The following is a 15539-nucleotide window of genomic DNA, read 5'->3' as shown; positions in this document are numbered from 1 at the left end:
AGACACCCACCCCAAACTAGGCCAGCCTCTCTCCCTCTGAACGCCGAGAACACCAGCCCACCAGAAGCTGCAGCCAACCCCCTTTTTGCCAGTTCAAATCTCGTGGCATCCCCCCACCTTACACGAGAAAACCCCAGGTGAAAGAGAGTAGCCAGTTGGACCCCTCCCTCTGTGGCCAGGTCTTTTGTTTTCTCCCAAGCACCCAGCAACTTGCCACCCCAGAAACATATATGGGGCAAATTCCACAAGAGAAAAAGAAAACAGAAGGAGAACTCCCAAGACCCCAACAACTTGGCTGGAATTAACAGGAAACAACATGGACAGTCAGACTGTCTCACATGGGTGTGGACTAATCATGCTTGCACAAATGGTCTTAGACTGGTTCAAGCAAATTGCTATCCAAACCCATTGCTTCGTACTGCTGGGATCTATGTAGCACTAAAAAGACTGCTAGATCTCTCTTCAGAAATGTAGCACAAATCCCTGTGATTTGTGGTGCCTGCGAGGTTGCAGCTTTTTGGGAGTTTACATGTGATGAGACCTTGAAGTCAAATGTCACGTACCCTCATGGGAATATGGACTTGCCTAAAAAGCTGCAGCTGCCAGACCTAAGATAGGCTTTTCAAATCAAGGCATCCTGTTCAGGTTTGGTTTAGAGAAGAAACGATGAACTGGCCATTCCTGTTTTTATGAACTATGTTTACAGTTTTATTGCTTAACTTCTTCATCTTTGTTACTATGAGGTTTTTTCTTTGTGATTTTGTCAGCAAATACAAAGAATTCACAGAGGAAAGGAAAATTTGCAGTTTGCAGATTGAGTACTAGTCTTTTCCTCTAGTCCTGGTTTTGGCCAAGGATGGCATTAATTTTTTGCAAAGGCCAGGAGAGGGTGTGGCTGAGGGGGTGTCGCCAGAATCCAGATGTTATACAATACCACCTCAGATCAATGCTGGGAGTAGGGGAAGGGGATTCTGGCTTCTGAGAAAAAGGGTGTGGCTTCTGGTTCAGAAAAAACATGGCTGTGGTCATCTCACATCACCCTCAGTGAGCATTTTCCACATAAATTACCGTCTCTTTTGTATGCTTTTGTTATTAGTATTAATATATGTTTGTTTCCTTATCTCACTACTGTTTCCAGTCAATTGTTATCTCACTCCATAATCTTTGTCTTTTGTGCCTCCCATCCTCTACCCCAGCCACCCTCAGTGGGGAAGGGTGGAAAAGGAGGCGAGAAGGGGCAAGCGGATGACAGTGTGGTTTGGGGAGCTTTTGTGTGAGAACCAAATTGGGCAGTACCATTCCTCAACCACAACAGTACTGCATTTCTCTAGAAAGATGAGAATCATGCATGCTTTTTTCCCCAGTGCAGAATGGGTGTGTAGTGTATGCTTCTGAGAGGTAAAGGTGGGAATTCCAGAAAAAAGGCTAACCTGTACTTTTTTGTCCAATGCTAGTCTAACCTTTGGAAATGGTTTTGTAGGTGTAGAATTTTAAAAAGCCAAAACTTGTACTTCTGCTGTGGGTATAGAAGCTGTTTGAAGAACTGTTACATCTTTGCTACATATTGGGGTGTGAGTTAGGGATGTAGGATGCTCTGAATTTCAATTCATCACTACTTCTTTTTTGCCTCTTCTAGAAAGAAAAATTCTCAATGAGTTAAAAATGAGAAGGAATGGAAAGTGTAGGTAGTTCAAATAATACTACAGAAGCCAGTTATGTGAGTAAGAACAGTTTAATTCAAGATTTTTAGCCACTCTTTGCTGAAAGGCTCATCACATTTCTGTCCCAATTTTTTCCTCCTTAGGATTGGTCTAGAAGTTTCCCAGGCCCAAAGGACCTGTGCTGAACTTTCTATCTTCTGTCCAGACTCTTGAAATTTTCATTACATTCTTTCTGTGGGTGTTCATGTTATAATTTGTGCTATTATGGATGCTGATCATTCCAGCAAATAGACTGAGACTTTGCAGAAGGAAATACTTGCTGTTTCCTCTGAACAGTAAAAGATGGATATAAGGTTAGAAGCTTATTTAATATTTCTTACTTTATTTGCGCTTTGCTCTTGGAATCTGTTGGGCACAAGCTTACACCTCCAGGGGCCTCCTCTCCAAACCCTGTGTATGTACTTTGACATCCATGGCCTCTGCTTAAGTTTTGGCTGGCTCTCCTTTCTATCCCTCTCAGGGTTTTCACTTTTAAAAATGTGCTGAAGAGTCTGTTTCCTCTTCTTTTCTTGGGACCTGTAGAGAGCTGCTTTTACCTGTCTTTGTTCTGCCAGGACTCAGGTTTTTTTACTTGTGGACAATTCTTAATGGCCACCTAATTTAAAAGCAGTCATCCCAGCACCCTTCCCCTTTCTTAGTTACCCTACACAACTGTATGACCGACTGTATGACTAGAAAAAGAAACCTCTTGTGACCAAAATTAATAAAAGTACCGTCCCTGGAAATACTTACAGGCATTACTTGTCTGAGGAGAACTTTCACAAAACCAGGGACAAAGGACAGTGTAAGGAGCGGGAACAGGCTGTAGTGAAATTGGAAGAGGGTGCAAATTAAATCTCATTCTATACCTAAGACATTCAATTTGGATAGCTGGTAGCCTAAGGAACTGATTCTGGTGCTGTGTTTATCAAGTTTTAAACATGTAATAAGGTAAAGGAAACCAAGTAGAAAGCTATAAAGCATCTTTCAGATCATAGACTTAATCTGTGCAAGCTGTTTCTTTGACTCTGGAAAGGGTATTTGTGTACTGATCCTGGGAGCTTACTGAATACAGGGCCAAGGGTTTACTCTTGAAGGACTTGTCTGGAAATTTCATCCTAAAGATGTTTTAAGGACTCTGTGGGATTAAATTATCTATGTTCTCAGACCTGTGAATTTTATGAAAGTTCTGAAATGTCCATTAAGGCTTTTGTAAAACTAAAACAGAATCCCTTAGTGTTAGCCCTTTGTACACATAAAATTCAATTAATTTTATTTTTAAAAATCCAAAAGTGTATTTCCTGTTGTACTATAATTTTGAATTTAGAATGCAATCCATATGTATAATACAAATATTGCCTGGATTTGTTTAGGTGAAGTCTCTTACATTTTGCTTCAAAGTGGGAGTGCCTACTTTTCCTCAGGCAGTATGGATGCACGCAACAGATAGCATTTCTGTATTTTAGTTCTGAATGTTCACCTACTGAAGAACGTGTAATTTACCTCCTCAGGACATGTCAATAAGTGCTCATGAAGGGAGATCTGTAATTTTACATACCACAAGGATTCAGGAGATGGCATGCTTCATGCTGTGTATTATTGCCATCTACTCTTAATCTCTCTTTTCTTTTTCTTGGTAACATTTAGAGATTACCAGGAGTCTTAATTTGCATGTTCACTTTTATGGTCATTGCAGTGTGTTATCTGCCAGTAGGAGTCTTATGGTTCAACAAAAATTTCATGCATACTAATAAGAATGCAAATGAGTGCTGATGAAAGAATGCAGATGTTTCAGGTTAGGAAATGTCCAGCTTACTTGCAAAATTCCTTTCAGACAAAGGTGGAATTAAGATGAATACATCCAGATAGAATTAGAAACAGCAGTTTTAAATGGAGGCAATGATTCATTTTGTCAAAGCTCTGCAGGGCAGGGAAGATGTTTTGGTTGCACTCTGTACATATGTGTTACCTTCTCTGCCAGGTTTAAAACATCTTGGATGACAGTGGTGAAGGCATTTTGTTTTGTTAGCTTGGGGAATGGGAATGTCATGTAGAAATTTTCCCCAGCTGTAACTATCAACTTTTAATTAAGTATATGCATGTGTGCATATGTTGTTCAAATAAAATGAAATAAAGCACCTACTTACCTTCTTTCCATCAACAAATATTTGACTGTGATATAAAGCTGTTCAGTAATTTAAAAGTGCGTTCACCAAAGGTGTAATGCTGATCATAAAGAAAGGTGCAAGAGCTTTTTCTTTACTCAACTGTTTTGGATATATTTTCCAAAGAGAATGCAAAATATCTAAACTTCAATAAATTATTTACTTGGATTTTATTAAAGCTAGTGCTAACTCAGTAGCAAATTGGTTATATTTTTGTACACCTTCATTCTTCCTTTACTACCATGAATTTCTCTTACACGTGAGTTATAAGGTGCTGGTGCTTTTCTGAACCATGTGTTGGGTGCTCAAAATTTTATCGATAACTTAAAAATCAAAGATTTGAAAGTCTTTTAAGAATTTCCCTATCTCAAAGAGAAACACATGAAAAATGGTGAGATTTAAATATATGAGCCCTCCCATTCTTTGGGATAACCCAAAGATTAAGGAGTGGTCAGGTGAATTATTAGTAAAATGTACTGCTTTTGAAAGACTGATAAAACTATTAGATGCTAAACTGCAGTATGCTAAAATACACTGAATTCAGATGATGTTTTCTTTGCATTTAATCTTGTATTGCATCTTGAGCTTTATGAAGAGTATTTAAGAAGTGGATTTGCACAGAGGAATATGATAATGTTAAATCTAACTAACTTCATCTTATGGATATAAAAAGGTTTTAGTACATTTTCTTACTGTATTTCTCCCTCAGCCACATGGCAATGAAGAAATCTTTCATTAAATAATGACTTTCTTAGGCACTTCATTAGAGATACTAAAATTATTTCCTTGTAGTAATTCAGAAAATAGTATCATTGTTTGTGCCAACAAGTTTTATGTACCGTTAAGCTGAAAAAGATTTGGACTCCTGACATTTATTAGAAAAAAAGGAAGGTTGATAGCTCTTATAAAACTATGCATTCGAGTGTTGTTAAAACTGGAAAGAAAAAGAGCACAATGTTAAAACTGTGTGTATTACTTATGTATTTAAATAGATACAATTTTATTATGGAATGTTTGCTATGAGAAATCTTCCTAAATTAAGGTTTGTTTCGTTGCTTTTGAGTGTTGGTAGTGAGTTCAGTTAATGAATGAAAATATGTTGTGTAATGCTTCTGACTTCACAGCCTCTGTTCACAGGACATGTGTTATTGTGTTACCCTTCACTGTTTTGTTTGCAGCTTGTTAAATGAGCTAGATAATTAAATGATAAAATCTTTTACTAGAGTTATTCCATTCATCTGAAAATCATTAGTCAAATAACTGCTAAAAGTCACAGGTGCTCTGGAAAGAAATCTGTTGTAACGTTTGTATTTCAGCAATACTTTTTAACTGCAGCTTAATTTTTGTAGTATTTCAAATTTTTTCTTTAGGGATCAGTTGTTGTAGTCATCTGAAGTTTAAAATGCAGCAGGTGTTTTAAGAAAATACTGGCAATTTCAAAAAAAGTAAATCAATTTTTACATGCTGAGAGTTGTGGGATTGAAAACAGTGGTATTATCCTTCCATAGGTCAGAAGCAAGGCATGGCAAGGTAGAAGATGATATTTTGTTGAAAGTAATGTGTTAAATTTTGATGGTTTAAAGCTTTAATTTCTATGAGACATTTTGAAGTACTATCTTTCCTTTTTTTTTCTCCAGCTGTATCTTTTACTGTTTAGTGTCTGGTATACATATCTGAAACCTCTACTATTTTTTTGCTTTTTTCTGAATGATGTTGCTAAGTATTTCAGTATTCTGAAGCTGTTGCTACGTATGGACATAGGTAACTTCTGTCAGGAGGAAAGGCTTATGTGGTAAGATTTTCTTCAATAAAATTGTTGGTTTTTTTACAGAGTGTCTGCAAGACTGCCAGCTGAGAAGTGGCAGTCTCAGTTTAGTCTCTGATCTTTCCAGATTTTGCACTTTGAAATCTTTGTAAAATTTAAATGCCTGTAAGTACTACAGGTACATGTAGTTCTATAAATCCTATAATTCTATAGATTTAATAGAAAGTCACTTAGTTGTATTTTGAATTACCTTAAGGGGCTGTTTTTCTTTCCACTGATATAAAACTTACAGGAAGGGTGATGTTGACTGCTCATAGTTCTGTCACTTGTCCACAGTGGCAAATTTGGATCTATTCTTTGTTAGGCCTCTGAGAAGAGCTGACAGGGACTGCTTTTAAGAAAAGTAGTTTGAGAAAGATATTTAAAAGTACATATTTTCAGGAAGTGGCATCTGATAGACAAGAACCAAAAGTATTACCTTGCTTCATATCTTTACAGGTATTTTACCATTAAACTTTAGCATTAACCAGTGCCCATCCTTGCTAAATTCCAAGCTGTGTCTCCCTTTGTTCATATGTTAATTGGAAGCTATTCTCCCTAAAACAACTTGCATAATGCTGCTGAAGCCATGGTGTTAGTGTTTCACCTTCTATGTAATTGTATTTTCAGAAGTGAGATGATGCTATGACTCCGTGCAGATTTTAGTGTCTTAGACTAGTCTAAATCATTCCCTGGTTCCCCTCAAAATACAGCACAGATGGTATTAGAAAACTAAAATTCGGAAGAGTTCCTTCTTAAAGCATTTCTGAAACTTTATAGACGGCTACATGTGAGGCCAGGAGTTTGAGTGGGTTATAGCAAAATGTTATTTTTGCTCTAATTTTCAAGCATAGTAACAAAAATCTTAATTATCAAAGCAAACGTATGAAATAACATTTTGCTGTGTCCTCAGCACTTGGAAGTGGCTTTCCGTATGTTTGTCATTCTGTTCATTACTGGCTACTTGTATTCTGCTACTAATTAATTTAAAAAATATGAGCAGAAAAGACAAATGTCATTGAAGTATCCAACAAGTACCTACCAATAGTGTGAATTGAAAAGGCATGAAAAACTGCTACAGTAGTGGTATTTCTAAAAAGTGGTGTCAGGTAATTCCTCTAAATAATGTAATAATGTAATAGTTGGAGCTCTCTCCTTTAATTCATCGTCGGTACAAAGTGACACCTGTCAGCATCTACAATGGAGTCTCTATATTGCTGCCTCCCAACAGTCCCAGCTAACAGCAGTGTTAGTGATGGGAGTGGGCATCTATCTACAGATTTTGTTCAGAAAACCTGAGCCACAGGACAATTGTTCTGCTTTCATTCCTCCATTCCTCTGCTGTCTTTTCCAGCATGAATTGACTGAAATGGAAGGATCCTTCTCCCAGGCACAGTACTTGCCCCTCCATGAAGTGGATAATCCCCCAGAGCCACAGGATGTGCTTCAGTCCAGGCTCTGCAATCCCTCAGTCAGGTCTGGGGCTGTACCTTTCATACTCGTAAAGGAATTCTACCTGGTAGTAACATAAAATGTTTTCAGCTTTAAGAAAGCCTGAAGCCTCTAAGAATCCTTTTTCTCCATAGTGGTCTAAGGCTGTTCTTACTTTTCATTGGTCAACTTGTCATTTTCTTAGGGTATACCTCAGAGCTGTATTGCAAGCTCAACAATAAACCTGTGCCATAAGCCCTGCTTTTTAAGCCCTGTTTTGACAGCCAAGGTGATATGTAAACTGTGCCCAAGGTCTCCACACAGAGTTGACACCATCCCCTACCTCTTCCTTCTCTAAAGACTGAGTATTGAAACTGGAAATAACGTCTTGTGCTGACATTCTGGGAAATGACATGGCTTGCCAGGTTGTGGCAAATTCTATTATAATTTTTTCATAAATATTTGCTTTCTTTTACAAATTCATAGTAATTTTGAGTTTTGATACTGTTTGTGATCTTTGAAATAATCAATTTGATTTTTTTTTCCAGCATGGATAAGAAAAAAGAGAGAAGATCCACCCACCATTGAGGTGAGATGAAATGTCTTTAAATTTTCAATTGTTTTAATGAAACTACCATTAATTCATTTATAGTGGACTCATCTGTGCAGTAATCTGTCACTTGTGGGGAGAATTTAGTATGTTCCTTGCCTAATTGATGAAAATACACACTGGGTAGGTATCTAACACTTAGAAAAAAGGAAAATAAGTGGAAATATAAACTCCATTATTCATTAGTCATTATCTGTGTCAATTCTTTTAAGATGGTATATGTAGGTTCTTTAAGATGATCATGACCATTGAAAAGTCTCTTCAATTAAACAAGTTCTTAAATTATTGCTATGACTTTTTAATTAATGCAAGGTTTTTTTCATTGTGGTTGTTACTAAAACATAGGTTTCAAACCCAGCTGCCAGTGGATTCATCAAAACAGGAAAACCAATTGCACTAACATTTTAGAGTGCTAATGAGGTGTGGGAGTTACAACGACGTCTTTTTCCATAAGAGAAAGCAGAGAAATGTCCAACAGTGTCTTCCATGCTGATGAGTTTGTAAAGCGTTTGCAAACAAGTTTGACTGCTGATCTGTGTACGCAGATGCATGCACACACATACATGACTTGCCCAGCATTTCTACTGCAAGTTGCTTAAGCACCAGCTAGGAATGAGAGAGAAGATAAGACACTGTTTGCTGCAGAAGATTCAAAATGACACCCACAGAGGCAGATACCTGACTTGCATCAGAAATAACTGTGTCACGTTCAGTGAAGATATGTTGGCATCTCCAGCCATTTGGTCACTGAGATCTTCTGGAACATCCTGGCCTGTGAAAAGTTGTCCTGACTTCCTGTGTGTTGAGATGACCTCAGGAAGCTTGTCAGCTTATGCTGACAAACTGTAACTCATTGAAACAAGCTCCCACACAACATACAGCTTTCAACTAATTCTCTCTGCCCTTCTTTCCCACTTGCCACTGAGTCTATAGAGACAGTAAGGGCTATAATACACCTATGAATGAAAGAAGTTCAAGTTAAATTTATCCTAAAAGCTATTCAGGGAAGTAATAAATGTGAGTTTGGATTTTTTGTTTGTTTGTTTTGTTTGTTTGTTTTGTTTGTTTTTATTTTTTCCCCTTCCCTCCCCAATCTAGTTACTTACGCAGAGTCATGAAACAGTTGTTCCATCTAAGTTTGGACTGACCTCATTATAATTACTTCTGGCTTATACCAACTGTATGAAAACAAGCTTTATTGTTGAAATTACCAATTAATGTGATACCTGAAGATGGGAGGTGTCTTGGTTTTTGTTCTATCATTTCTGTGAGCGAGGCTGCTGTGGTAGTTGCTCTGAGGTAAACCTGCTCCAAGGCAGGCAGCCTTGGGTCTGGAATTGGTGCAATAAAGCTCCTTCTGGCGCTAGAGATGTTGGTTCATTTTTGAAATAGGGAGCAAGTCTCCACAGGTGAGAGAACTGTGGAACAATAGTGTTCTAAATATTTTACCTTCCAGAAAAAGCAATTTATGGAGAGTGAAAGATTGCTGGGACTGATGGTGCATTCAGAGTTACAGGACTGCTTATATTTTCAGATTCATGAGGTAATAGATCTGAAAAATAATTTAGCAGCAAGGTACTTTACCTGCAGGGCTGTGCATTGATGTTATCACAGAGCAGAAGTGATAACCTAGGAATTTGAAAATAGTTACCTTTTTTCAAGTAATCTCTAAATAGGTATTTTCCCGTGTAAGAAAAAGTTGTTCAAATATATGTATGTTAAAAATTCGTGCTAATATTGTGAAAAGAGTGCTCCAGTCATATTTTTAATATGTGATAGTGAAGCCTAATTTTTTTCTCTCTATTACAGAGAATAGTGTGGGACACTATGTATGATCTACTTTTCTCCAAATTTGAAACTGGCACAAACCCTTACATCACCATATCATCACAAATATAGTTATAGTAGTGAAGTGCATATAGCATATTGTTTGGTCCCTATTTGTAGGGCTGATTTGCTTTAGTGTTTTAGCTACAGAAACTTTACTGGCTGCTATTCCATATTATATTCCCCTTTTAACAGTAAAGATGGTACGGTAAACTGCTGTTTGACAGCTATGAAAAAAGGGAGTATTTGTGGCATATTCCATGTTGGAACCCTGTATAACAAATCTCCTTGTTCTTTCATGTATTTCTTGTGAGACCAGACTATTTCTGAAAAAGGAGGTAAAGCCCACAAGTTTTGCATTTTTGCTTTAATGACACTTTGCTCTCAACATATTGTAACAACCCTAAAGTTCCTAAAGCATAAGTTTCTGGAGCTGTGTCTATGTTCCTACCTTTGCAGTCTGTAAAACTACTTTTTTGGATGGTTTTCCTTTCTTTCCTGTCCTTTGCCCTTCACTTCTTTTTTCTTTGTAATATCAAATGACATATGTTAAACCTTATTAAAATTTCTGTTCCACTTCTGTTAGCCTAGCATCCCTTTTTGAATCTTACATTTGAGGATTTTATATTTGTCTGTCTGATCTTTGATTGAGCTCTTGGCTATTGATGATAGAGGTTGCCAAGCTGCTCAGGCTACCAGGTTTCATGATGAGGTTTATGATGAATTTTTAATTGAAAATACTGGAGAGATACAGCTTCACAAAGCAGCTGGATCTTACTGATCGCACTGATGACCACGTGTTGGGAACCAATGGTTTGGTAAATACTGTAGGCTAATAAAATATCATTCATAATCATCAGGACATGTTGGTCATTTAACTGAGAACAAATGTGAGTTGTTCTGCCTCACCAGTGGTCAGAGTAGTTGGGTCATGACACCAGCTAAATCTGTTGATGATTTTCTTGAGACTTGATCATGTTTTGTATTCAGGCCATTAATTCTTCCACAAACACCTAACGGATCTTATTTTGTTTGTTTGCTTGTTTCCATTATAAATCTTTCACTTTTGCTCGGAAGTTGTTGCTTTACCTCTCTCTTTCTTTAGTTTCCCTCTCTCTTTTTTTTTTTTTTTTAATGGAAGAATACTCCAAGTCAACTTGTACAGTGTTAGTTGTACCACATCCCTAATGGTTTCTTTCCTCCTTGTGCCCCCTTCCCTTTTTCTTCATTTTTGAAGGAAGTCACTTGGACTTCTGTGTCTGGCCAGACATAACTCATGAATGCTGCTCATCACCTTGGTTATTTCTAACCTAGCCAGTTACATAAGGAATGTTAGTGCTGGAAGGTTTTAAAGTCATCTTCTGGGATACTGGTTAACAGTTGGTTGCCTTTTGATTTTTTTACAGTTGGAAATATGCCAAGTCTCAACTCAGTTGTGATAAGGGTGATAACCTGACAAATTAATGCAGATCAAGTTGTTTCTTACGTTCTGCTTAAACATACTCTGTTCCTATGGTAATCAGGGAATCTGTCTTGATATAGAATTCTGGATCATGCCTTCGCCCTGTCTGAGCATGTGTACAGTATGTGTATAGTACATATACTCTTTAATAAAACATGAGAGTCTGTGCTTGAATATGTATATTTTTGCTGTACTGTAGCATCCTGTCATCTGCCCCTTTATATGTATATTGAGAATGATCATATATGGTTCGCTGAGGAAAATCATTACCTTTATTCCTGAGCAGTTCTAAGTTGTATTTTAACCAGTTTAACAAGTGATGAATGACTAGGTTGATTAATACAGTTCTTTATTGTGTATATAGAAAACTAGATGTATGTAGCAAGTGTTTTGGCAAATAGGAAGTGTGTCATTGTCTAGGGACCTTACAGTTTTAAATTAATGAAAATGTTTTAAAGGCTGCTAATATTAAAATAATTTTAATCAAATGCTATTTTGTAGAAGCAGATTTAATAATTTATCACTTTACATGCATATTAGTTCACCTGCTAAGCTTTCATGTTGTCAAAATTTGTTAAGAAAAGTTGTCTTGAGATACAGCGGTTATTTTATAGAAAGGATGCTCCATTCGTGCAAATTATTTCTTTAAGAGGCTATTCTCTTCCATTCTTTGAGCCATAGTCCACCTTCTGTATGGCTCTTCCAAAAATCTGTAAGGTAAATGTAAATGTGCTGTCTTGCATATGCTCCTATCTCCTTCTGACTACAGACTTCTCTATTGACTTTAAACATGGCATCTTTATATTTTGGATTTTTCACATCTTGTTTGGAAAGGAAAGAAAAGATACTCATGGAAGACAGGGAGGAAACCTTGTTTCTTCTGGCCTTTCTGTACCTAAATTATATTTGATTTTTTTTCTTGTTTCAGAGGGCATCAGATTTGTAGAGGCTTTTAAAGAATTCTGCAATCTATAACACAAGGTATCTGAATGTATTTAGAAATCTAACCCTTATTTTCTCCTATAACAGATCTTATAGCTGCACACTACTTCTGACAATGTCCTGAGGTTCAAAGGTATCTGAGATACCTGGCACTGTTTAAGGCCATGTCTGTATAATGGAGATAGAAATAGAGTTACAGATTTTCTTGGGGTGTCAGAAAACTAATGAGGAAACTTGCAATTATGGCAATGCTGAGAGAAACTGGTATGGAGAGAAATGTGGTTTATCTCTGAACCCACCAACGTGGTATCCTGCGAGTGATAGATGTGAACCTATAGTAACACATGCCTGTGTACACAGATCTTTGTACTAGATAGCACTTCCCTGTTGATACAGACACTGCTTCCTCTGTAGCACACACTGGGCTGCACAACCACCAATCTCAGTTTGAACTGAAACCTCTCTGTTGGTCTGTATGCATGTGTGTGTTATATTAATATTTCATGGGAAGTAGAGTAGAATTGCATGTTCCTTTAATTAGCATCAAGATCTGAAAATAGTTTGAAAACCACAGTAAATGACTGCTTTTCTCGTGCAGTATGTACTTGTTACACAGTAATAAATTTCAGTGGGTTCTGAATTGCACAGTTGGATAGAAAGTGAAATGTTAAAAAAAATTCTGTGATGACGCCTCCATTCTTTCAAACTATTTCTAGGATTTCCATAATTATCTGCTTTGACAAACTCCTTGTCAAGGGAGGAAAAAACATACTTCAGTGAGTTGTAATAAGCATAAGGTTTCTTCCTCCCACCCCCTGAATTATTAAATTGAAATTAAATTCTATTTAGTTCGCACAATGCATACCCACTCTCCCCATTTGTTTGATCGTAAGTATTATTTATTTGAGAGATGGTATGATCAAAAGTACGTTCAGTTATTAGTTTACCCAGAATTCACATTCCTTTCAGCAGAATGGAATGCAGTTTAGAAAAATGCTTTGTTTGACATTGTTGGGATTGCATGTTACAATTCTGCCTCTGTCTGCTTTCAGATGCTTCAGTTGAGAAGTTGTAAAATGAGAACACTGACAGGGAGATTGTACATTCTTACATAGAGACTAGGGCTTAGCACATGAGTAGTTTACTCCTGAAGCCACCAAAAGCTGCACAGTATGATTTACAGTTTGAGGAAAAAATATTTAAAAAGCAGAGGGATAAACATGTCACTGAGCAAAATATTTCCCACTGTTGTTGTCCAGAATCACAACCAGGATTTGGGCCATATTCAAATAACTTAGGTTGCATTAAATAGCATTTTGCATAGTAAATTACACTTGATTCCAGAGAGGATTATTAGTCAGTGCAAAAGGGCAGAAAAACTTGACGATATAAAGAACTTAGATACAAAGACCTTAAATAGAAGGGAGTAGTCATAGAAGTCAATTAAAAAAAAAAAAATCAAGCGTTTGCAGAAGCCATCATCTTTTAGATTTTTTCCTCCTGTTTGTTTTAAATTTCTCTTCAGATTTGAAATATAAGTGCTTGTCAACCTCCACAGAGGTATATTGGGGCACCAATTTGTCCCATTGCTTCCAGGTTGCCCATGATGCAGATTTTAAGGCTGCAGAGCAAAGAGCTGCTGCTGCTCTTCCGTTCCTATCCTTGTGGGAGGGAACGCATGGAGCACTGGCTCTGTGTCCTAATTCACTGACAGCACAGCTGAGTGGGGATGGAGGGCAAAGTGAAGTGTACCAGGAAAAGGGCTGGTACAGAGTACATCATATGCAGATGAAGGGGAAAGCAAGGACCAAACTGAAACTGAGTCACAGCTACAGTTCCTTGTTTACTTTGTGGGGATCAGGGCTATGTGTTGCCCTTTATTCAGGGCAGAGTGCAGTGGTGCCAGGCTAGTTTGTGGTTTTTGCTGCTTCTACACAATTTCATTGGTGATCTTGAATATGTGTGTAGATCTGGACAAATATCTTTGCAAAATTATAAAAATAATTCAGGCACAAACTCCTACTGTCTCCACGTGTTTGTGATATGCTTTATAGTCCAGTGTCTCTTTCTTTTGCCTCTTGATATGTGTTCTTGCCAAACACGTGTTACACTGTGGTGCCCTAGAAACTATATCAGCTCATGCCAGAGATTCTGTAGTTCATAAGTAGTACTACAGTATTTAGCACTGCTTGCCTGCAGATTTAATTTAAACAAAAATTACTGTGAGTTAGAATTAGTATTTAACTGATTTATCTTGGTAGTAATGTGGTATTAGTACTGCATTTGAAACTAGATACTGCAACTGATCAGAGATTTGCTCAAAAACTGAACCTGCATAAAGCAAATCTTACATTGATTTGATTAACGTTTGTTGATTGACCAAAGATATTTAGTGTATGTTCTTTACAAAATTAGCAGTCAGTTGAGTCAGTGTTTGATTTAAATAAGTATTTTAGCTAATCCAGGTAAGGCCTTCTATTTCAAACTGCTCCTCTGTTTTTGCCATGCAGTGACAGCCTTTCATTTACCACATTATTTCTCATTCCCAAGCTGGTACTGCTAAGATCATGTTCAGTTGCTGAGTTTTCAAGACCTGCCCTGGATCAGAACATTCAGTGCTTCCCAAAGATGAGGTCCGCTCTCTGCCTCCTACTCTTGAAATATGATGTAATAGCCAGTTATTTCATCTTGCTTATTTAACTTGTCAAACTGGAAAATGAAGTTTAGTTAACTAGTTTGGTGATATTCTAAAAAATTGTGATACAGCTTAACGTCTAGCATTTTGCCAGAGTTTTAGTTAATTTGACAATGAAGAAAGATTCTGACATTTTAAATTGTCTTACAACAATCAACCTTTTTAATACTATGCTAAAACTATTTTTTAAATTCCATTTGTTATTTTTTAAATTTTTGTCGATTTGTAGGTATGAATTTTTAACAGCATTCTAAGTTCAAGTTCATTCATGATTCAATCTAGACACAAAATGCAAGTATTCTATGAATATGCACTGTCTACAGTTCAAAGATCATTAATCTGTCCAGCTGTTTCTCAGTTCTGGCATCAAACAGTAACTAGCTAACCCTATTCAAATCGAGTGAAATCTGTCCAGCTGTTTCTCAGTTCTGGCATCAAACAGTAATTAGCTAACCCTATTCAAATCGAGTGAAATTATGAGTATTTCAACATATGTATTTAAAGATAACTCGGGAAGTTGAAATAGTTTCTAAGACAACATAAAGAAGCTATTTATTTCTAGTTTATCAATATACAAACCTATATGAAATGAAATGTGATTTTTTTCTCAGAATTACTAATAAATAAAACCCATGTAATTAAAGGGTTAGGTCTAGTGTCTTTAGAAAACCTTCTGGAAAGTGCCAATCTGTTAAAATAACCTTTAAATCATCCCCCTTAGGCACTGTACATTGGTACTGCATGTCTAGCCGCCTGCATCCATAGTGCTCCATTCCCAGCTTTGTGCTCCGAAGTTTGAAAATGCTCTGTGGGAGGCAAGTGCTGGTGTTAGTGACAGCTGGCTTGAGGGCTGAGGGGGATACAGTGAGGGAGTAAGAGTAGGGGAGGAGTGGTTCCTCAGGC

General features: G+C 37.1%; 1 protein-coding gene across 1 annotated transcript in view; it reads left to right on the top strand.

Annotated features, from left to right (window-relative positions):
• NDUFAF2 (NADH:ubiquinone oxidoreductase complex assembly factor 2) overlaps nucleotides 1-15539 on the top strand; it is a 26434-nt gene that overhangs the window by 5046 nt on the left and 5849 nt on the right. The window contains exon 3 of the mRNA XM_017743643.1: nucleotides 7649-7689. Within this exon, the coding sequence (XP_017599132.1) occupies nucleotides 7649-7689 (41 nt within the window). The remainder of the gene's footprint in view (nucleotides 1-7648; nucleotides 7690-15539) is intronic.

The sequence above is a fragment of the Corvus brachyrhynchos genome, unplaced genomic scaffold (genome assembly GCF_000691975.1).
Source record: "Corvus brachyrhynchos isolate BGI_N302 unplaced genomic scaffold, ASM69197v1 scaffold310, whole genome shotgun sequence".
Lineage (NCBI taxonomy): Eukaryota > Metazoa > Chordata > Aves > Passeriformes > Corvidae > Corvus > Corvus brachyrhynchos.
Note: the sequence above shows the minus strand (reverse complement) of the source record. Positions and strands in the feature narration are given on the sequence as shown.